Source organism: Oreochromis niloticus, linkage group LG15, assembly GCF_001858045.2.
Source record: "Oreochromis niloticus isolate F11D_XX linkage group LG15, O_niloticus_UMD_NMBU, whole genome shotgun sequence".
Classification (NCBI taxonomy): Eukaryota; Metazoa; Chordata; class Actinopteri; order Cichliformes; family Cichlidae; genus Oreochromis; species Oreochromis niloticus.
In genome coordinates, this window is record NC_031980.2 from 5,540,467 (window position 1) to 5,564,676 (window position 24,210).

The 24,210-nt window shown below is 37.4% G+C and overlaps 1 protein-coding gene across 1 annotated transcript in view; it reads right to left on the reverse strand.

The window, feature by feature from the left end:
* Positions 1-283: 283 nt before the first annotated feature.
* The window catches only part of syndig1l (synapse differentiation inducing 1-like), a 39,060-nt gene continuing 15,133 nt past the window's right edge, over positions 284-24,210 (reverse strand). Inside the window, exons 3-4 of the mRNA XM_003440638.5 lie at positions 10,925-11,062; positions 284-1,179 (exon numbers count right to left, since the gene is read on the reverse strand). Coding sequence (XP_003440686.1) covers positions 1,021-1,179; positions 10,925-11,062 — 297 coding nt within the window. The 3' untranslated portion in view covers positions 284-1,020. The remainder of the gene's footprint in view (positions 1,180-10,924; positions 11,063-24,210) is intronic.

A 24,210-nucleotide genomic window follows, 5' to 3' on the forward strand; every position in this document is an offset into this window, starting at 1 on the left:
ACACAAAAGGATGAACATAACAACAAAAACAACAACAAAACAAAGCACATTTGCATGTATGTAGGCAAACATATCTGCATGAGCAGATTTTAGGAGTACTAGGGATTTGACAGATGGACAGCTTTACTGAGGAAAAATGCAGGCCTGTGGTTCCATTGAGATTTTTCTGATTCATGCCAGTGCGTTTGTTTTAATGAGAAGGGAACCGTGTTCCCTGTCATAATTCTTATTATTTTGATTTTCAAGAGTTTGATCCTTTATTGATGAACGCTCTGTATTTTTTTTCTTATGCCCCTCTGGAAATAAGTCCTCCTTTGTCATGGTTTAAGAAACTGTAAATGTTCTCACATGTCTTTTTTTTTGTTTTTAATATTGCGGTGTGAGGCAGTCAGCCCAGAGACAAATGCATTTTTGAGCTGATGGGGGGAGATTATAGTATATTAAAGACAATCCTAGGTGGCAAACTGAGATGACACAGGGCAAGACTCCACAGGGCAGCTCCAATTTTAACAGCAGCTCAAACAACAACAGTATAGTATTGGTTTAGGTGAATAAGTTACACTGTGTTGATTTGAACCTTCCTAAACCTCTGCTTGTTAATAATTGGTTGAGTTCAATAGGTTACTGTCTGAGCTTCTCTCTTCAAAGTTTCTTTAGGGCTTGTGGAACCTAAAAATCCGACGACGAAGCCGACATGGATTTAAGCCATTGTGATGCAAACTGGGCTCCAACATGGAATGCTTCCTTTACTCAAACCCTCTGTCTCAGCAGTCTCTCTCTATCCACAGTCCTCCCTCTTCTTGCCCTCTTGCTTGACCTCTCTCCAGTCACTGTGGCAAATCTTGGCTGACAGAGGGCCTGCAGGGAGAGAAGTCTGGAACAAAAGGAAGGTGGAGGGGGGGGAAAAATTGTACATCCTGGAAAAACTTTCCTCAAAGTCTGCAGGCGCAGTGACATTCCCCAGAGGATGGTGTTCTCTTCCTGGGCTCCCTGGAGGTGTTTGGAAAGAAGGTGTGACTGCTATATGTGCCCTGGTTTAGAGAGGTAGGCAATGAGCGCTACCACTACCCCTACATACACACCAGTGCCTATAGTGATGGAGAGGGCAGCTAAGAACAAAGCCCTTCGGGAGGCGATGTTGGCCAGCGGGAAGTCACCTTTATTCACTGCCTTAGTGGTCTGTAAAAGAGACAAACAAAGAAGAAGAAGAAAGTCAGAAGCCTGATATCGTTTGCAAGGACTTCAAGAGAAATGGTGAACCACTGACAAATATGTTGTTTATTATTTCTATTGCAATGTAAAACTTAAGTCATGGAAATGGAGACACCAACTGACTGACCTGTGCAAATAAATAAATGAACTGAATAAAAAATGCACTGCAGGACTAAGAAATGGCAATCAGTGTGAAAATGTGAAGGACCGGAGGTTATGGTCACCTCAGCTGCTGTCACTGAATGGCAAAAATCGTATGCGGGGAAACAAGATTCATAATTTATCATTGAACTAAAAAAATAATAATTCTTTTCATATTTATATATCACACAGTTAATCCATGCTTTCAAGTCACAGAGTGTAAAGCTGGTTCTTTGTGTGCCCACACTGCTTTTTTTCCCCTCCAAGGAGTGACTCCCACTGACATGACCCATTTACAACAGGCACATATAGATCCTCTTCACGAGCTCCTGTTAGTGTAACTAGAAAAAGCAGCCGTTAAACCACAGTACATACTAGTTTTTGTTTTCAATCAAATAAAAATTCTAAAATTGGTGTCATATTTTTTTCCTCTGACATAAATTTATTTTTCAAACAATCTGCTTTTATAACAAAAACCACTCAGAGCACAAACCTTCACCAAGGCAGCTCATTGTCTGGGCAGCGTTTGCTTTCAAGGAAATGGCATTGCGATCTTTATGCATTCATTTTGCTTTCTTTGTTCTTTTTAAACATTCTTTAAGAAGTGTGTTGTGCAATAAAAACTAATTTCAGGCTTTTCTTTTTTCTCTGTTAAAACCCATTTTAATATACTTGACATGTTTTTGAGTACAATTATGTTTTACTTCATTGTTTTCTAAACTTAATTTTAAATGTTTAGCGATAAATGTCAAGCAAAAAACTTTCTATTGATCTTTTTTTTGATAGTTTTGTTTTCTAAATAAAATCATACTTGTTCACGAGCATGTATTCAAATTGTTATGTATATAAACACTTAAACTTTTACTTTAATGTATATAACAACATCAAAATAAAATAGAAATAATATTATAATATTATAATAAATATAATATTTTGAATTTCCATTTTCATTCACTATTTCCCCATACGTTGTCAATACAAACAATGGCAGTGATAAACATATTTTTAAATCTATTAACATTAAAGGAAAGGTCAAAGGTCAAATGGGGAATGATATTTTATATCGTTATACTATACTGTTCTTTCAATACTAAGAATCATAGTTTATAGGAGAGGTTATAAGGCTTTTGTCAATTTTTAAATTCATTAATCATTAAGCTGACCTTTAAGACCTTGTAGGATGGAAGCCAAGTTTTAATGAATTGTTAACATTACCCCACTCTACACACATACAGAGTTTTATCAGAAGTAATTCAAAACTCTTTGAGCTTTTTTACATACATGAATGATGACATGCATGCAGGTACTGCAGCCTTTTTTCTAAGTATATATGCCAACTGGAAAACCAATTGACAAAAAGAAAAATATATAACTGTAAATGTATGTATACATTTACAGTATAATCATGTATATATGATTTGCCATTTGACGAAATTTGATTTGTATATTTAATCTGTCTGATTTGTGTGGCCAGGAAACTACTGACTTTGTGTTTTACAGTGCATACACTGAAGCGATTATGTTGCATGATTCAGCGTAATGAATATAAGCTTGAGCATTAATACAGTGTATTTTTGGAAGTATATTAGAAGAGTCTGTGGTACAAGAAGAAACTAAATGAACACTGTGAGATTAACAATGGGCAGTACTTTTACACTCTCAGAAATAACAATTATTCCATAGGTAATAACTGCAGAAATAAACAGACTGAAACTTGGTTATGTTTTGAAGTGGTCCATTTCCTGCCTCATTAGTCACTGTAGCTGTAAATTAAACATGTTGGTTGTATTTAAACACATTTAAATGTAATCATGTAGGCTAAAAATTCATCCTAATTTTGTGGTGATTGTAATGTGAAGTCTGGGCTCCAAAACACTGAGCTGAAAATGATTATAAAGCAGGGAGCTGCAGAGTTGTGCAGTATTTGGATGTAGGATTTGGAATCTACATCAAAACATATATTTTTAGCATTTATCATCACACTATAATGATTGTAGCATATGTATGCATGTATGTTCCCTATCTCCCACACATAGGGTGGGGGATTTGCTAGTTAATAATGTTAAATAGAGCAATCTCCTTGCTAAAGCAGGAGCAGGTATAAACACTTGTGGCTGCTGTGCTATGTAACCTTTAGCTATCTTCTTGCTCAAATGGATTTCCTCGCCAGAAGGGAAAGGAAGGGAAAATAGACCATTTTGATTTCTCTTTTTCATTTAGTTCACTGAGTGGAGGTTATCCCTGAAGCAGAAATTACAGAGCATAAACTGTTATATTGGCGTTTTTTGGCCTTTGTATTGGCTTTTTAAGTTTCTTGTTTCGTTTTTCTTCCACTAAACTAAAATAAATTCAGTTATTTTTTTTTATTACAATGCCTTACTGTATTTACTACTTTTTTTTCTGCTTTTGTAAAGATCCAGCAGTCTCTGGTGTTCAACATGTTTATAAATTAGAACCATAATTCAGTGTGCCAACAACACAACACATCAGTCAGATGGGTGTGAACCTGTGCTAACAGAATTTTGAAATGCACTGTGTGGATGCATGAAATGGCCTTCATTATTCTTGTATCCAATTTAATAATGATGTGTGACGTGTGTGAGTATGATGAAGTTGGCCTTAGGGTCACTAGCTCACTCTGCCGCTTTCATTTTGGAGGTGAGCCACGGCACCAAGTACATGAGGTAACATTTCTTACTAAAAATCAAGGTTAACAGGGATTGCGTCTGCTACTCAGGAGCAGCTCTCTCAGTAGTCAGAGTGTTTGCATCTGGCAGAGGCAGGGAGTGGAAACCTAAACACAAAGTCTCCATTTTTTAAAAAAAAGCTATACTTGGTTTGACCTTCAGCTTTGAAAGTCTCCCATATGAGTTGCTTTTGTAGAATGCATTGCTTTGCTCAATCTTCTCGTTGAGAGGAGTGAGCTGGTTCAGGTATGTAGTCTGATGGCATCTTTCTTTATTTAAGTGTGGTCTTGTTGGATATCTGAGGGGAGAGAAGCAATACTGGCTAGAGTAAGGAATACTTGCAGTTTACTGTTTTAACATTGTATAGTTTGAGATCGTTCTGGAGGCTTTCTGGAGGCCTTTCAAAGTTGTTTTTCTTTGGCAATTGGCTTCTTTTGTTTGTGCTAATCATATAAACAGTAAAACAAAATCTGCCTTTTTAACATTAAGCCAGTATAATCTTTAAGTATTGCACTTAAAATATATTATTTTATACTGTACTGTATAGTACTAATACTGTTATTAGCCGCCTGTAACAAAAACACAGAATTTATTCTAATTTCTTTAGTTGAATCTAAAAAAAAAAAAAGCCAAAGATGACATAACACGGTATTTTTGCAGCAACAAGGTGATTCCCAAATAGCTGTTAGCTGAAAACTTATCTTGAGATGGAGTGCAGCATGTCCTTAAACAAAATGAGTAAAGTAGAGAAACTAGAAAGTGGCAGACAAAAGAAGAAGTAGCAAGACTATTTCCTAAACTATATTTGAAAGCAATGCTGACGTTTTTTGGTATTTACAAAAAAAAAAAAAAAAATCCAGCAATGACGTTACACACGACCTGAGAGACGCATCTGGCCCTTCAGTTGATCAATCTACTAGCGTCATGGTCTTACTGGGAGACCATTTGAAACATACAGTGGAACAGTTTCAGTCATGGATTGGCCACCCCAGAGCTTTTGAAGCAGTGTGGGATCATCTTGACAGAACAGAACAAAAGGCAGCAAATATCCAAAAAACGGCTTTAAATGTCCTTCAAAAAGCCTGGAGAACTATTCAGAATCATCAGAATCAGACTCAGAATACTTTATTAATCCCTAAGAAAATTATGTGGTCACAGTTGCTCCAAGACAATAAGAACAGCAACAGACTAAACTAAATTAAATAATACAATATATTAAGAAGTGACAAATTTAAGAAATAGCTTAAATATATACAAACAGCGTAATTATAAATATCCAGAAGATTACAAAGATTAAATATATATGACTGACATTTTACTAACTGTAAACTGTAAAGCTTTGTTAGATTTGTTATTCCTGAAGACAGGAAAGCTTGCCTACGATAGTTCAGTCTTTATGAATAATAAAGGTGGTCATACCAATTATTGACTTTCAAACTTATTAGAATTGTACAAACTCTGTGTTTGCCTTAGAAACTGTATTATGTTTGCACGTTTGCACCTACTTCCTGTTCTACCAGCAAAATATAAAGAAATATTGGAAGGCTCAACTCTTTTGCACATTACAGTACATTTCACAAAAAACAGTGATAACAACAAATGACTATAGTGTGCGATAAATCTAATGTAAAATATATATTGAAATTTCTATCAGGAAGATTGTCTTGATGCTAGCTCTGTTTACATTACCGCACATCCCTCTCTCCCGTTTCCTCACTTCAAACTCGTCATTGTTTCCTGAGGTCATTTATTCTCTGTCAAACCAATCAGATTGTGCTTTCTCTGCCATTGGCAGGTGTTATTTCAGTGTGAGATTAATGCAATTCTCTTCAACCTTACTGGTGGGTTCTTCACATCCCTCCAGTTCTCATGTCATCACTCCTCGTCCACCACCAGGGTCTCGACTCCATAAAATGACTAACCCGTTAAAATAATGACATCACAATGGGGTCTACTCACCAAAGGCTAATGGCACATTTCTTTTCCCTTTTGTGCATATTAAGTCAAATACATTATTTTAATTACTCTTTAAGTGTCTTGCTTTATAGCTCTCTCCTGACAAAAATATTGTATTATTCATAGTCTCTGCCCATTTGCACTACAGTCATGCAAACAGCGACAAAGCAGCTGCACCAGAATATGACCTCTAGTTACTCATGCCTTCCTCCATTTAGCTCAAAATTCTGGATCTCATTCTCTGCAGTTTCTCACCAGGGTAAAATAACTCCACTGAAGCAGATTTAAATGAATTTTGCATATTTAGCTTGGCTTTAGCCAATTATATTAGAACAGAAAGACAGGCATTGTTTATGTAATCATTTCAATATATTGTTAAGAACATAAATGCAGACAGGATTAATAATCTGTTTTTTTCTGTTTTTAAGGAAGCATTGTTAATTGCCAAGAGCTCAGTTCAAGAGGATTTTTTGATGTTTACTGGACTGAAAACTTTGTGTTGGGGTTGTTTTTTAGGGTATGGAGACAATTATGAAGCATTTAAACAAAATCGGATGCCTAAAACGTTCAGTACGTTTCTGCGGACGCCCACAGCAAGTGAAGAATATGTTTCACTGCACATCACTGAAAAACCAATCAATTGTTTGAATTCCTGATTTTTGTGGATGTAGCCCTGGCTCAGACACAACGCATATGTCAGAACCTTCTGTAATTTTGCAGAATGCACGCAGAGTGGCCATTAGGAAGGGTCTTGTATCACTTTGATTGTTTGAACTGAATAAACAGCATAGGGTATTTCCACTTTGCACTGTTTCTCTAAGGCTGAGCAGATTTTTGAAGACAAAGTTAATAGTCCAAGACAAAGACAGCTAGATTAGAGCCAACGAGAGAGGCTCTTTAGACAAATGCCTCAAAAGGTCAGGAAGAAAATCCAGACGAAATATGTGCATTCGAGGCAGCCTTCAGCTTCCACATCAATACAGTAATCACTGAAACAGAAGCACCATTATGAGGGGTTTATGGGAAATTAGGCTTTAATTTGCTTTCAAAATGACACAAAGCACATTCTCCCTCTGAGAATGTATTACCACAACCCCACAGAGGTCTTTGGGGACACTGAATCTCAAAACAAGTCAAAACTATTTTAGACTGAAGAGGGGTTTTTTTCTACAGAGGCTATTCAAAGGGCACTCACTCGAGGGTCAGCTTCTCTAGTGCATTTGTCAAATATGATATGCAATGTTTGTCAGTTAAAATGAAATCAAGGCATTTTGTGACAAACTGAAATAATGCTGTAATGTGGACTGAGAGTGATGAAAATATCGCAGCTTAACTTTTAACACTGTCAATCATTGTATTTTTCCTTGAATACCCTTGAGAGCAAAATGGTTAGAAGCATTTAAGGCTTTATCTCCACCACCTTGACAAAATGATTGAAATGTGGTGTCATAGAAAAAAGATAACATCTGAGACTCGGCTGCATGGAGACTCGGCACCCTTAACAGGTTTTTCTTCCAAGCAAACAACACTTGACGCCCCCCTTCTCTGTGTCTGTGTCTCCGCCTCCCTCGCACAAACAGGCACAAACAGAGAAACAGTTTCACTATAACGAGCTCATTCATTTTCATTCTTTATTATGGCTCGTATGCCATACGATAACTTCAGGGGAGTCTTATTTGCAAGATCGTGAAATGGATTGTTGCTGCTCCTCAACGCTGCACTTTCCAGCGCAGATGTCTAAGAGCTAAGTGAAGAATTTATCAGCATCTCCAAAACAAAACACTCACCCAATTAGCGGCAATAATTGAAACTCAATTCCGCTTCCCAATCAAATGCTCAAAGCTAATTTCCCTCAGATATTTATGGTATTCCAGTTATTATCAGCTGATGTGTGCGTATGTGGGGGGAAGTTAACACTGAATCTCAAAATTGTGCACCACGAGTTACCATAAAGACATGCACAATAAAAGCTGTTGTCTTTGGCGAACAGCGTTAGAGCAGCATATGAATGCATGTCTGTTTTTGTGTTCAGGTGTTTGCTGACGCCTTCACTCACTCGTCTCCTTGGGAAAGCAGCGGCGCTGTATTTGACGAGGCCTGACCTTCCAGTGGAACAAAAACACTATTGATCTGCCATCCACAGACTCTATTACAGTCGCTAACGTGTTTGTTTTTAAATGTCCTTAGAGTAAATGGTGAAGCTGATGTGCTATCATTTCTAAAATATAAATAAATAAATTTCTTTGCTTATTCTGCTGCCCTTGTCACATCTACAGTGTTCTACAAAGACAGAAAGCTCTGCAAAAGCAATGAATTGAGCGGGGTGTGTATATGTGACAGGAACCTGCGACAGAGGAAAATCCCTATCTTATAAAATTGATTTCCATCCCAGTTTGCATGTTAGGTGTGTTTTAACAATCGGGTACAGGAGTGGATAATTCATTTTCCCAGGGGGCCACATGAGAACCTGGGACTGTTGTGGAAGGTACGGCCCTCCACAACAGTCCCAGTTTCTCAAGCGGCCCCTTGAGACAATTAATTGCCCAGCCTCAGTCAGGTGGCTTGTTGTAGGTAGGCAATATATATAAGCATGGCTTAGGGTTGCTTAAGCATTCTCTCTCAGTAGATCTATTGAAGCTTTCTGATTGAAGTAAAGGGTAAATCAATATAGTTTTCATATACAGAATTTTCTTGATGCACTTATTGGAAATTTCAAAAACTTAACTGATTTTGCTGTGTGGTCCACAGCTCTTCCAAAACAGTGCCCTCAACCCAGCAGCAAGCACAATGCATGCTTTGTTGTATCTGAAAGCTCCATTTGTCTGATTTTTACCCCCAAACATCATTGTGACAGACAGATTACCTTAGGCAACAATGCAACATCTGTTTATTGTTTTCTCTCATCAGTTCTGGACAGCACATTCTCATCCCAGGGCATCACTTACTGCTGTTCCGGCAAATGACGCAGGCAGAGATGCACACAGGGTGCGTGCCATGGAAATATTAGATTTAGAAAAATAGCTGTCTTATTTTTGAGATCTACAAAGTCCTCATTTGGAGTGGCAGTGGAATAATCAGCCAGAAGAATGTGGCTTTGAATTTAGGAACTTTGTTTTGCTCTTTGCTTCGCTTGCACTGCTGTTTGGTTAGGTTTGGAAATTGAAACAGGGTTCGCTTGAATGCTCGCAGGATTGGGATGTTGGTGTCACTAAGGATAGGATTCTAAGATTAACAAAGTCAGAATAATACTATTGATTGTGCGATGATTGCACAGCTTAGGAAGACCAGTTGCTAATCTTGCTATTTGCATCTATGTCTAAAACAAAAACACAGAAAATCAAAATGATCCTTTAATTATATTAGATAACATCCAATCCAAAAAGGAAATCTGACTCAGCTACAGCTAGTTATGGTTTATTGGCTTCTTTAAATGAGTCATATATTCCTCAGCCATAACATCTTTATGAAGTAAAAGCTGATAAAGATTCTGATTTTACCTACATGCTGAGTTGATATTGCCTTTATTGGCCAGTGCAGTGCAAATGCACTGATAAGCATACACGGACATGTGTTCTGCTAGCTCCTATAGAATCACCACTTTCAGGTTGGTCCTTCTGAATAACGACATGAAATGAAGATCAGTGAAGTGGGTTATTGAACTATAAAATTAAGTGATCCCAAACTTCCTCCATATCTTTGAAATCCTGACAGCTCTTCAGGAAAACACCTTCTAAAGGGGGGAGATTGGCAGAAAAATCATCCATCCCTAAACACAGCCATCACTTCCCCATAATTACCCAGGAAGAATCAAATTAGCTCCTGACAAGATAATTCACTGACGGGCTTAGACTACTTGCGCCCAAGATAAGGCAGCTAAATGCTTGAGCTTTTGATAAGAATTTGTGGTCAGACGCAGGGCAATTTAATGAAAAGCTTGTCTGTCTCTAGCACGTTTGTGTGTGCAGTGCGTGTGTTTACATGCATTTTCGGACATACTGTGTGTGTGTGCATGTGCGTGTACGTGTGTGCTGATAGCCTTTTAATGTGTTGTCTTTATTATGCTGATGATTCACAGGACAGACTTGATTAGCGGCAAGACAAGAGGCACTCCCTGTGCTCTTTGGTTGACATAACATCATCAGAGTCATTTCAAAGAGAACTGAAAAGAGGGAGGAAGTCTGGCTGGAATCTATTAGATACCTATTATGTTGTGATTGCAGATGTTACTGAAAAGAAAATATTAGTAAAACTTCTTGCTTCAGATTACGTTGTTTAGGGTCATTTTTAGTATTTTTTATGCTGGACTGCAATAAAACACGATTCGTTTTTAAGGCATCAGCCCAAAGAATGCCAGTGTGTCTGCAAAATAATTAGGGCTCATCTTTCCCAAGGGCTCACCATCTTTAATACATCAGCCCACCTTTAATTGGGTTCATCTTCAGCCCTCTTGAAAAGTCTACAAGTTCAGAGATCCCCTCTCTCATCTTATTATTTTGAATACAACCTTTCTTGGCATTTACAGATAGAACCTTGAAAGTGATTTATAGACTCTTCCTAAAGGAGGCTCTCAGCCTGTTTACAGAGCATCAAGCAGCCATTACAGATTGGCCTTGAGTTATTGATGCGTAGCTCAGTAAAAATTGGCCTTGCAGTAAGAGAGTCAGCTGTCAGTCCTTTTTTAAGAGTGATGGCTCTTAATCTTTTGGTAATGAGTCATACATAAAGATAGATAGATGTGTGTGTTTGCATGTTTGTGTGTTCCCATCTCTACGAATTTATAGAAGCATGTATGTGGGTGATTGGGGGAGGGGGGTGGGGGCATGCTAGACCTTGACAAACAGATGCTGCATCATTCATGTGTGACAGACCACAACTTTGAAAGGGTATGCATTGCATGCCTGTGTTAATATGTGTATGTGTGGCCTCACCCCTTGTGAGAAGTAAAATGCTGCAATCCCCAAAGGCCAGAAACAGCAGAGCATGGAGAATATGGCCAGGCCGAGATGATCTCGTGGAGGGACAACTATGAAGTTGTCTTCACTCTCGCTGTCGGTAGAACAGTCTGTCTGCACAGAAAACAGCAGTTAAGGTTAAAACATGTAGCCATTTAAAATTTCATGATGTATATGGACAGACTGTATAGTTTCAGTAGTGATGTAGCCGTAAACAGGTGGTTTGAGAAAACACTGGAATTGATTCCTTTTGATTTTTGATGCAGACAGATGCATCAAAATGCAGACAAAGACTGATGCCACTCTTATGCTTTGCAAAATTTAAGGCTATTGACAACAATCAGTTAGTATACAGCCTGGAGAACTGGAGAGACTAACAGCTAATCTACCCCTGCACAAAAGGCCGCAAGCACTTCATTAACTGAAAAGCTATATTTTTGTCACAACTCATAGCCAATGACAAGATGGGTTGTTATGCCAATTGTGACTTTGTTTACAATAGTAAAAATAAAAATAAAAATAATAAACATGAAGTATGTGGAGTCAGGGGTACCAGTTGTGGCATGGGTGACTGAGATAAGCTAGGTTGGGGTTGTGCTGGTTCAGGAAATGACACAGAAGTCAGTCGAAGGAAGTGAAAGAGTGAGAACAGTTAGTCCTTATGCTGTGTGGTGAGCCCTACACATGTTCCAATCACATTTTTCTCTTGTTGAAAGTGGAGTGGATCTTTTTGTTACTGAATTTTCTTAGGTCATTTTTTCCACGCACAAGACAAAAAATTTTTATTGCTAAACGTTTTCGCTGCATCTCAAAATTTTGAGTTAAGATCTCAAAATTTCGAAATGCAAGGAAAAAATTTAAAAAGCTAAAAACAAAAAATCACTCCAAATGGAGAAAATAACTTGAAATTTCAAGCTACCAAGTTGGAATTTGTGTTGGCTTGTGAATGACAAAAAAAATGTTTGTTTGCTTTTTTAGTGCCAGAATGAAGCTTCCATGGTAAGTAGGCAAGCTTTGATTCTATTTGACAGAACTCTGTTTTATGTGCTAACCAGTTTTTGGTTGAAGACTAAAGTTGCCTGACCAACTTATTGACGGGCTGACATTAATGGCTCATATTAGCCATTTGTCTTTTGGTATCGGCATTTATAATAGCCCAAAAGTGAACATTTAAAAAGATAGCAACCAGCTGATCCATGTTCAGTCAGGCAAATGGTTAAATGAGTAACTAAATAACCAAACATTACACAACACAATATCAGTTTTAGATATTGGTATCGCTCTTAAAACAGATTCGAAATCCTCTAATCCTAAGTGAAAGCACAAACATTATTAACCGTTGAACAATTTCTAACTACTGAGATGGAAATTTCTCATAGCAAACTCATAGCGATGCAAGTAATACAAGTAATATTACCAAGACACCTCATCCTGTATATTTTTGGGCGCCTAAGTCCAACCATGTGGAACTTTTTCTGTCACTGGAATATGAAATTTGCCAACAAACATGCAGATAAAAACAGGATTTACTTTAAAATACATATGAGTAAGACTTCATTTATATGGTACAGCAGTCTTTGTACAGGTAGAGTTGGTTTTCAAGTTGAGTGGGTGGGAAAAGAATCTCCACTTATTGAGAAAGAAAAAGGCATTTGTGTAATGGGAAACAAAACATACCAGCGTATGCAGGATCATTTGCTTCCACATAATGTCACAGCTCACATTTATAGACTTTTGGTGATGGCCCATTAGTTTCTCATTAGTTTTGAGATATGCAGATTCCTACATTTTGGCATCTAAACAACAGATGGCATGAAAAAAATAGCTACGGTTGAAAGTACACCCCATTTCAGATGTGAAATAGTTATGAATCAAACACACCTCCTCCCTAAAGCTTTATGAAACTATTTCACGCTCCATGCAACATTCCTCACAAGAAACTGCAGCGCCTTCAGCAAAAGAGAATAGATGCTCATACATCTGCATACTGTTTAGGATGATGCAAAGTCAGAGTCCTGATCCAGAGCTGAAAAGATCAGTATGTGTTACAATTCTGAAGTCGGTACAGGACGTTCTGACTACGTCATCCTCTAGCATGCACGTACACAAACATGTTCCTCTCGCGGCTTTGTTGTTGGATTCTTCGACGAAGCCAAGACCAAGTACAGAGATTTATTTTCCAGGGATGAAAAGAAGTCTCAGATTGAGGCCACAGTTTCTATATGAGACATTAAGCTGCATCCTTCCCACATTATCCTGTTTGAAGGATGATCCAGCATGAGGGTGGAACATGGAAAATAAATGAAAAATACAATCAAGGCTAACAAATTGTGGCTGACTATTGTATCAAATAAATATAGTTCAATTTTGCTCAACATTTCAATAAGAGAGATGATGTCTGCACAGATGTTGGATGTCAGGCAAAAGGTCAGGGAAGGAAGGCAGAATACGTGAGAATTGTTATGATATATGATCTGACCAGATAATAATAATAATTTTTTTTTAAGGTAGCTATAGTGGCAATTTTTATTCTTTTTTTTATACAAGGTCTGGTTAGGGCAGGGGTGTCAAACTCCAGTCCCAGAGGGCCAGTGTCCTGAAACTTTTAAATGTGTCCCTGCTGCAGCACACCTGAATAAAATTAGTAGGTCATTAAGAAGACTCTACAGAACTTGACTGTATGCTGAGGTGGCAGTTCAGCCATTTGATTCATGTTACAGAAGCTCATGAGTGAAAGAACATGGTGCAATAAAAGTACTTTTAGAAGTTGCCACCTTTCTTATCGCACACATGTTGATTCCAGACATTGTATATTCTATCGAGAACCAATCCTAGAACATGGCTGGCTTGATAGGAGAGTGTACAGTTTTTACTTAAAAATGCATTTCTGATCTTTATTTTTGTGTTTCATATCGGTGAACAAGAGTGCAGAACAGTGACATTAGCATTATATTGAAAGTTATGCTTCTGTAAATATGTTAGAGTATTGGGAATACATTTGCTTTGAGGGCAAAACAGTTTTTAATTAATTTCAATAACACACCCTCCTTGTAACAATGTTGCCTGATTGATGATGAGGATTAGCGGGTGGGTGGTTGAGATGTATGGGGGCCCTGCCCACCGATGGCGGGGGAAATACTGGTTTAATCGTTTCCAAAAATAGACCCCTCGAATGCAACCGTGTTACAGAAAGTAATTGAGCTGCAGAAAAACATTTCTAATTTGTCTGTGCACTCAGACAATGCCACGCTGTGTGAAAAGCTTTGCCTACAATGCCGTTAAAAGCTGCTAAAACGGGCCCCTGCCTAGGTGGTCAATATATTTTCATGCTCTTTATAATGAAATGTGGACACCAGAAGGTTGCAACACATGAACATAATGCAGCTTAAAGAGTGCATAATGTCACTCTGCTGTTGTGGCCTTAAGCAAGCACTATGGTGCAATCTCTGCAGAGCCAGCCCTGCTGTGTGCTGTGCCTTAGAGCTCCCTGACAATATCTGCACAGCCTTCTGGCTGTTTGGAGAATCAAAACACACATCATCCAGGGATTCTATTGGCTTAGATTACTGCGGGGAGAAAAGTTCAGGAAGCAGGGGAGGCAGGCAGGTGAAGATTTAGGTTGTCTGAAATCAGTGCAGACCTGCAGATAAGTCTGCGTTTAAGGAAGGAAGGAAGGTAGGTCATTAATCACAAACCTTCAAAGTAAAACAGGCCACCAACCTGTCTGGAAGACTATCTCAGTTGTCAGTGAAATGACTTTATCTTTTACAGCATTTTTCTCAAAATTAATGACGGGTATGAAATCAAATCAAGAGCCGAATTACGTTACAGATCGCAAACTTCTTTACCGGGTTTACAGAAAAAAACAGTAAAGAAAACTGTTGGATACTGTTTGTGACCACAGTATTTGAACTTGCCCCCTGCTTCCTGGCCCAACAAAAGATTATTATTGTTATTATAATATATTGGAATGAATTGGAAAGTGAATGATGACTAAGGACAGCATTAGCTAGAACAACACAGTGAATCACAGAATAGAATAGAATAGAATAGCCCTTTATTGTTATTGTACATGTACAATGAAATCATGGGTGGTCCACTCCAACTGTGTAGGATTAAAATGTAAATAGCAAGATAGCAGCAAATAACAAACTGGAGAAATATATAGAAATAGAATCATTTCATTATTTATCATCATTTATTTCACAAGGATTGCTTTCTAAAAACACACCCACACCACAGCGAGCCATGCTGCTTTAACCTCTCTGCTCTGTGTCTCTGTTAAGCTCAGCCCCGCCCTAAGTTAAGCAGACACCCAGACCAGAAGAGTTCCAGATAAATACACCACCACACGCTTTTAGTTTGTAATAAGAGATGCTTAAGTAAGAAAACCTTTATATAATTTATTATAGACATATTTATCTGGAAGATGCTGTAGATTATATCTTCAGTTTAAACAGTTATTTTATATCTTTGTAGTTTTTGCCTGACTTTAAATGAGCAAATGTACATGTGGGTTTGTTATGAATTGTTCATCTCTCCAGTAGCAGAAAGGACTAATGACTTGTGTATGCAGATGATGCTATCTGTGCTCAGATATCTCCTATGAGGTGTAAATCCTGTCAACATGCGGTAACTGGCTGACAGTTAATGAACAGCTAACTGATGCTTTCACCATTCTGCTGTGACAGCTTAAACAAAAGCTTGTGTAATTTGCACTACAGGAAATGTGCCCTCGAACCAGTAGAATTTAATTAAATGTTTTATTTATTGATTTATTTTCATCAGATCTGATGTCATCTAAATGTCATAATTCCTGTTGACAACAACAAGATCATTTTTAATCTTTGGAAAAATCATAGGAAAGATTTTCACAAATTTGGGTACTAAAGGATTTTTTTTATTACACATTACATGTATTATTTTATAAAATAACCCATTGTGTGTGTCTTACCGATATTAGTATGCACTTCTGCCATTATTTTGTGAATAAATTAAATACATCCTTTTCCACTGATATCCAAAACAGTGCAATGAAAGAAAAGACATTTTGATAAGAGCAGGCCACAAAGACAATCATGTCCCGAAGGAAAAACACAGACAATTAAATTAAACCACATGCTGAAATGAATGTTATATCTTCAACTACTTTAAAAGCAAAAGCCAGCAGTTTAAATTACAGAAATTAATTGTGTGAGGCTACGCAAAGGTAAAGTACTACTGGATGGTCTGAATGTAGAAAGAAACTATTTAACAGCCACAGGGCACTGAATTATTTACATGCTTAAAAAAATAGATTATATTCAGAATATTTATAATTCGGGTGGCGAATATGAATTCAGGTGAAATGAAAAGAAATCGTGCAAGAAAACAAAGAACTTTAAAGCAACAAGCAGAAGTCTGTAGCCACTAGCGATTCAGTACTAATCAACACTAAAAAGTACTATTGTATTACATTAGCAACCGTATCGACACTAATGGCCTTTTTCCATTAGTACCTACTCAGGTCAGCTCGGCACAGCTCAAAATGGTTTTTAGGGATTTCCATTAGGTCATAGTACCTGGTACCAGGTGCTTTTTAATACCTACTCGACCGGGGTTTCAAGCTATCTGAGGCGATCCAAAAATGTGACATCAGCAGACTGCATGCCACCGATTGGCTAGTCAGTGTTATGAAAGCATCTTTTTCACAGAAATCAAAACTGCCATTTATGAAACTCTGTAATGGGGAGAACGGCTGCACAGAAACAATACTCTGGTCTTGGAGTTTGACAAAAGAGCCACAGACTGAGTAGCAGGTATACCATCGCCTCGATGTCCACCTTCATTGTGGCGTTTGTGTCGCATAGAAATGACATTATGGGGTATTGCCATAACGACCCCACGCACATTTGGCGGTACTCGATTTTAATGGAAAACGTGTTGAGCCGAGTTGTGCTGCCTTGAGCCAATCCGAGTTAGGTACTAATGGAAAAAAGTCTTAACAGTGGTGTCTTCACCTGCAGCTGACACTCAACTTTACAGTCAGGTAGGCACATAGCCCCTCACCTCGCTAGCAGCTGAACACAAACAGCAACAATAGAACGATGAACTTCAAGGTCAGTTAAGCACTCATTTCAGCAGCATTGGCATATTAAATATTTAATGTAACTGTTAACCTGGCCAGTGTACCCATTAACATTAACCATTTAACTAACCCTTGTTCTCACAGTCAGATCCTTATTTAGATAGTAAAAAAAAAAAAGATGCCCGTGATGTGTGATTTTGAGGGTTTCAGAGAAATAACAAAAGAAACAGCTAGTAAAAAATAATATAATCTTTGCCATGTGATTAGTAAGATTTACACAGTACCTGAGTGTGCAAACTCTGGGTTGACCACACTCCTGTATGTAAGAGGGATATTCAGTATTAAGAACTTTTCATGATGTCGTTCTCCCAAACATGTATTGCAGTTATAAGGGGATGTACTGGCTGTGTTGGATTAATGAACAAAATATTTGTTATTTTTCCTTTTCGTTGCCCCGTTGCTTCTTGTTGACAGGTGTGCAATTTAGGATCGTGTAATGAGGCTGCAAGAGGGAAACACTACACATCATGCTTAGTATTCACATCAGGTTGTGTAAACAGGTTGAAATGCATAAGCAAAACTGTGCTGTTGAGCACAGAAATTGGTGATTAAATCTGACAAAAATAACAAATTCTTGTTATGTGGGACCCCAGTACAAGTTAGATTTGATCTTTTTTAAAAAACACTTTTTAAAGGTGCAGTTGTAGCCTACAGGGTTTCATGAACCATGAATCTGACTGGTCAATCCAAGGACTTTTGCTGTGTGTTGCTCCCCATATAGTGCTACCGCTCTTTCCCATCACTTCTCCACTATGAAAAAAAGGCATACATAGCATAAAGAAAAATGTACAACTCTATGACAAGGAGAAGGGATCAAAATAAAAAACAAACAAATTAAAAAAAAAACCATACAGAATCATGGATCATGAACTTTGTATAAAGCATATAAGTTGCAATAAGAAGCTACCTATAAATATATTGTATACTAATAATATTTCAGCAAACAGGAGCACACTGTGTTCCTACATTATGCAAATGAAAGAAACTCCTGAAAAAATTCAAAGGATAGGGCTGTCTTAACTAATCTAAGTAGCTTCAGAATATAGAACATCCAAAACACCTTCCTGCAAGTTGGGATGAGACCACCGTCACCCCAACTGAGACGGTAGCTGCATTAACAGTAAAAAAGCTTGCATCTATAATTTAGCAGGTAATTGATTCACTGGTGCCTTTAGCTGTATAATACGTGATTTGGCATGACTGTATTATATATTCACATCCATTCAAAAGGTGTCAAGTCAGAACTGCCACAGTAATGGAGAGGGACAGATGGGATATAAAGCAGAACATCCTCTTGGTATTATAACTAGCCACAAATTCTACATAACGTTTATTTTGTGAGGAAAAAAAAACCCTAAATCCAACAGACTAATCATTACATGTCTGCCCATAAAAATAAATAACTAAATAAATGAAAGAAAGAAACAAAGAAAAAGGGGAAAAACTGCTCAGATTTGTAACATGTAATCACTCCCGAAGGGCTGATATTACTCGAAACTCATTGCAGAAGCATCTTTCTCATTATTCACGTTTTAATACTCTGAACTGCTATTCAGGCAAGGATTAAAGAAGCAGCAGTGACGTCTGGCAGAGAGAAAATCCTGTGCTACTTCGTTTCTCTTTCAGGAATCTTATTCAGAACTAAGAATAAGGAGAGTCTTTTACTCCTTATTCTGTAATTAACAGCGAAAGCCACATATCAAATTATCCTCATTTAGGATGACCAATTATGCCTGCTGCTGCTTACTGACTCCCACTCCTGTTCTGGGTAGAGACTGTGCAAACATGCACTTGAATCACTGTGATGACCATCATTAATGCTTTTTCCTCTGCCTATTCCTAGAACCCAAATTGGTGTGCTACTTTGTCTAAACAGTGGCTAGTTATGGGTAAATAAAAAAGAAAAATGATCTTTAAGATTAAATAAACAACTAAAAAGGCCGTTTGTGTCTCTACAACAAACTCATTTGACGTATTTATGATTAGGTTCGAGGCAGACTCAGGGTTTTGGTAAAACACTCTCATATTAGGAGATAATTCAGGTGGAGGAGGCACAAACAAACCTGTAGTCACACAGTTCATTAAAGTTGGCTTCTAAGTTGTATTAGCTCAAAGTGCAGTGGAAATGTTTTCCATAATCATCGGGTAGGAAAATACTAATAGAAAATCAAAGGTTTATGTAATTAAAAGATCTACAAAAAATAATTCCTTATATATAATTCTGCAACTTTAAAAATCAGTCATTATTCACACCCCCTCAAGGGCAAGTTTGCTTAATTTTATAATTCCTGTGGAACTAACCCTGTGGCTTTCCAAATGGTCATTTGTATAATACATAGGGCCATGTATTAATGCATGCTGAGTGGAAGAGAGCAAGGCCATGCCAAACAATTCATGAAATGCAGTGAATCAAACTGATATCCCATTTTAATACCACACGATCCCAGGAAGCAAAGATCATCAGATGCAGACAGAGTTTGGTTGGCATGTTTTGTTTGGGTGTGACTTCATATTGCATTAGACAGAACATCACTGCCATACTCTTCCATTTAACAATCACCCAAGGACTTATGATGTTGCTGTTAATACTTTTTTAAAATGTGTCCATGTGGTTCGAGGAGGATTTTAGTGTCCTATTAAATCGAATGGAAAAATCCACTGCCTTTGCAGTGGTGCCTTTCATACCTATTTGGACTCTTTACAACTTCAAATATACTAATCATGCATGTTATCACACACAAAGTGGCAATCTGTCAGAACTGTCTTGCAATTTTAAGGAGAAATTCTGAGCTTTTATTTCAAAAGTACTTGTGGCACGAGATCTGATTCATTCTTTAAATGATGTAAAAAAGGCAGCCAAGGGCAGAGCGACTTATATTATATTACATATATATGAGCATTCCTAAATCATTTTATAAATTAACATTGAAGAAAAACTTTAATATGGAATGCACAACTTACCAATGCTGCTAGCAGAAATTAGTGACATTCCAAATGAATATAACATCAAAGGAGAAAAAAAAACAATCTTTAATGAAGGATAAGGTTTCTGCTTATCATGACCACATTTTTGAGTTATTCTGGGCCAATGGAAGCAGTGACTCACAGACTCTGGAAAGTTACAATGTTCAATCTTGTTTTTGGAACCAGAAGATTTTGATAGATCAGAAAGATTTTCCAAGCTGAGAAATAAATATCTTTAGTTTGAAAAGAGAACGCTTTAATTTTGCTGAATTGGGAATGACTCAAGAGATTGGTCTGTCATTTTCTGCCACAAAGAAATGTCTGAAAGATTTCACTAGAATACATGAAACATTGTCATAATGGTTAGACCTTTCAGAGGAAGAACAATATGCGTGCAGTGAACTGAAGAATGACTACATTTTGGATTTAATTAAGCCATAGGCACTCATATTCCCACAGATTTAGACAGAATTGATAACCTTTTAAATCAAACTGGTTTGATTTAAAATTCTGCAGAAAGGCAACAGAGGTCATTTATTGTATTTCTTTCTCTGGATTTCTCCTCAAGGCTTAGGGTTTTAAAATTACAATATCTCAATTGGAAAAGCTGAAGAAAGACTGGATTTAATGAAATGTTGCCACTGAATGTGATATGCACTGATGAATGCAAATTCTGTACGCTGAAGAACATGCAACAGATGGTGCAGCCATTTTCAAACTCAAGTTTTGCTAGTATTCGTTGCTGTCATTTATTCTCCTTTTCCATTAACACTGTGCTGGTGAAGTCCTCCCATTCTAGGCCACCAGGCGTTTTTCTTTTCCTGTTATATTTCTGAATATGTAGCTTCTCAAAGCACATTCCATGCTTTAAGGGATTCATAAATATAGCACTGTTCATTTCATTAACACCATGTAAGTATGTTTACCAGCGAGGGTCAGAGGTTTTTTTCAAATCAACAATATGTGATATAACTACAAACAACATACGCTAGCATAATGCTGCTGCTGTGACAGACACATTTACTCACATGATTTAAAGAACACCCATATTCCAGTATGTCAACGCCAGTAACACTTTAAGCCTGTTCATCCCTGATTCTATATATGTATAGTACACACATAATCGTTACACTAGTATCAGGGTTTTAGCGTGAAAGTTAGGACCTTGGGGGGAGGGGTATTAACAGGACAGTTGAACATTGACATTGCAGCTCTCTGTACTTCTCTGCAGAGCTGCTGATGCTTTGTGGACAGTGAAAGAGAGAGAGAGAGATGAATGATTTAAGCTTCTATAATATAGGAGGATGACAGCTGAAGAAACAAAACAGTAATAAGACAGCATATTTTAATTCTTCTCTTTTAATTTTAAACTTCTTTAGTTTTAACTCAGCAGACAGTATGAACTGACTTGTACAAAGCTAAATTAGTGTTTGCAGCTTAAGTATAAGAACAGTTTTAAAGTATAAGTTAAAAACTGTCCCAATTATTTGGCCTGTAAGTGGTCAGTTGGACACTCAGTCAAAAATGAAATTAAACCACAGCCATAATACCTACTAAATCACCCTACTACAATGTTTAGCAATCATGTTATGATTAAGTTAAAGTGTCATTTCATGATACTGAAGAATTTGCCATCTAAAAACCCAGATACTGATGTGTGAAATGGTAAGTAATGGGAACTGGTTATGATCAAGGCAAATCAGTTTCTGCTGGTTCATTAACTCCACCCGTCTTCTCAATTTGATACTACCACCACCACTATCACGGGATGAGTGATTTCAGGTAGTACCGTGGCCTTGGTGTGTTTTGTCCTGCCACATCATGCATCCTGCAAGTACTTATTTGATTGATGCACTCTCTTCAAGACTTATCCACCAGGTCTCTACCTGCCCCTGTGTCGAGCTTACCTGAAAAAACATCTTTCACCACCAAATTCAAAGGTTGCACCTCCCACTCAAATGTATTTATTTATTTTTTTGCAGAGGATTCTCTCTCAACCCTGACTTGTAGTGAAAAAATGCTCTAAATGCATTTTCTTCCCTCTTTTTTTTGGTTTCAGTTAGAAAACCATCAGTTACACTGTCCCCCTACTCAGACTCTGCACACCAGAGCCGTCACCTTTAACGGATATCTTCTTGATTATATTGTCACACAACTAAATAATAAAGCAGAGCAGTAACTTGCCAACTGTTGTAATATGAGCACTGGCATCTTGACGGCCTGTATCAGTCACTGTGACATGATAATGAAATTGTCTAACAGCAAAAATTAAAAAAGAATAAATAAATAAATAGTTTACCTCTCGTGTGACATACTTTATTGGGATTCAAGATTAGTGACTACAGCTGGGATCTGAGCAGGCATACCTTTTGCATAATTTTGAAAAAATCCGTGCCTAAAACACAGGAGCTCTTTCAAACCGAGCTGACTGTATGTTCCCACCTCACAAAAGTGAGACCAGGAGCGAGGCAGAGAAAGAGGGCTTCATTTGGTAGACGTCCTGTGGTTGACGCTGATAAGAGGAGGCAGGTGAGGTTGCCTCAGTTGTCTGGCACAGACACCTCGAACACGTAAAGTGTTTTCTAAAGGCAAAACTCTCACCTTTCATGTTCTACATGGAGGTCACAATGCAGAACTGTGACCTTGCAGCTGGGACCGATTCAATAATTCTGGTGCATGCCATTATGCTGCTTCTATTCAGCAAATGTTCTGCTTACAAACTGCTCTGCTTTTCAATATTTCACTCAAAATAAAATAAAACTAATAAGGGGGAAAAACTAATAAAGTACTTTAATGGGAGATGTAAGACTTAAAAGGGGCTTTTGGACAGAGGATGCGTTTTGTAAAAAGGAATGTAAGTGTTAGTAAACAAAAGTTAATCATTTGATGTTTTAGTGTTTTGAATAAATTATTGTTTTGTTTTTTTTACACTTGAGATGTTACTGAGCTCTAAAAGTGTTTAAAAAAGACAAATGGTACTTTGAATCATACTGAGATTTCAGTTTCTCCAGTAATATCATTAAGAGCTGCTTTACTTCTAATTTCATACTTGAGGAAATTGCTATTCTACTTTACTGATTCTCCTCAGAGGCTATCTGTAATTTACTCATGCACTTTGATAATTGGAGAGTTTGTGCTTTATATAATAACTCCTTTCAGGCCCACCCTTTTAAAAATAAAATACTTCTTTCCACTGCAGTAGTTCTCTCTTTTTATCTTTCTTTTTTGTAATTTAAACACACACATATACACACATAATCAGCAAAATAAAGGAAAATTAACATGAGCATGCTGTACTGGCTAAGCTGTTCATTCATTAAGTTAAAAAAAAGGGGGGTAAACCTGATTAAAACCTGAAACCTGATTAAAAGATTTTCTCAGTAATGTAATCTTGAAAAGTCCAATAAAGGAATCCAACCAAATTGAGTGGAGCCATCCTATGCATATTATAATTTATGAAATTATATATGTATTTGCATAGCCCTAATAGATTTCATGATATATAGTATATTGGGAATTAAAAATTAAAGGAAGACATGTCCTGGAGAAAATTCTGACCCAGATGAAGACCCTAGCATAGTGGTCAGAAGAAAGCAAAAAATATATACTACGGACAAACCGAGCCAATCCCGCTATACCTGGGGCGCGGGGAAAAATGATCAATATGCTTTTTGTGAAATTTTTGTTTGGTGGTGTGCCGCGTGATTTTTCTGATGTGAAATATATGCCGTGGCTCCAAAAGTTTGGGAAAACACTGATTTAGACTTTTAATTATTCCTCAACTCAAGGCTCACTTAATTCTGCTTTTGTTGAGCGATGAACTTCTTCCGATTTAAACCCTAATAATATTTATTTGTATTTTATTCATTTTAATGAACTGTATTCTGAGGGATTTGTTTCAATATGAGAGGTACAAAAAACTCTTTCATTACCCTTCTGTGTTTAATAATCAAGATTCAAATACTGCTGGAGTAATGTGATGCATTTGCGGTAGAAGCCTTATAAGTAACCACAGCTGTGTAGCGGTAGTGTATAAAGACAGCCATTCTGCTGTTGTAGAATCTTAGCAATGACATACAATTAGTTAAACTGTACTTCTTCTCACTGACAGGTTTAATGAGAGGTGAAGCAGGCACAAGTATTAATTGAATGTTTTAGGGCGTTTCTATAT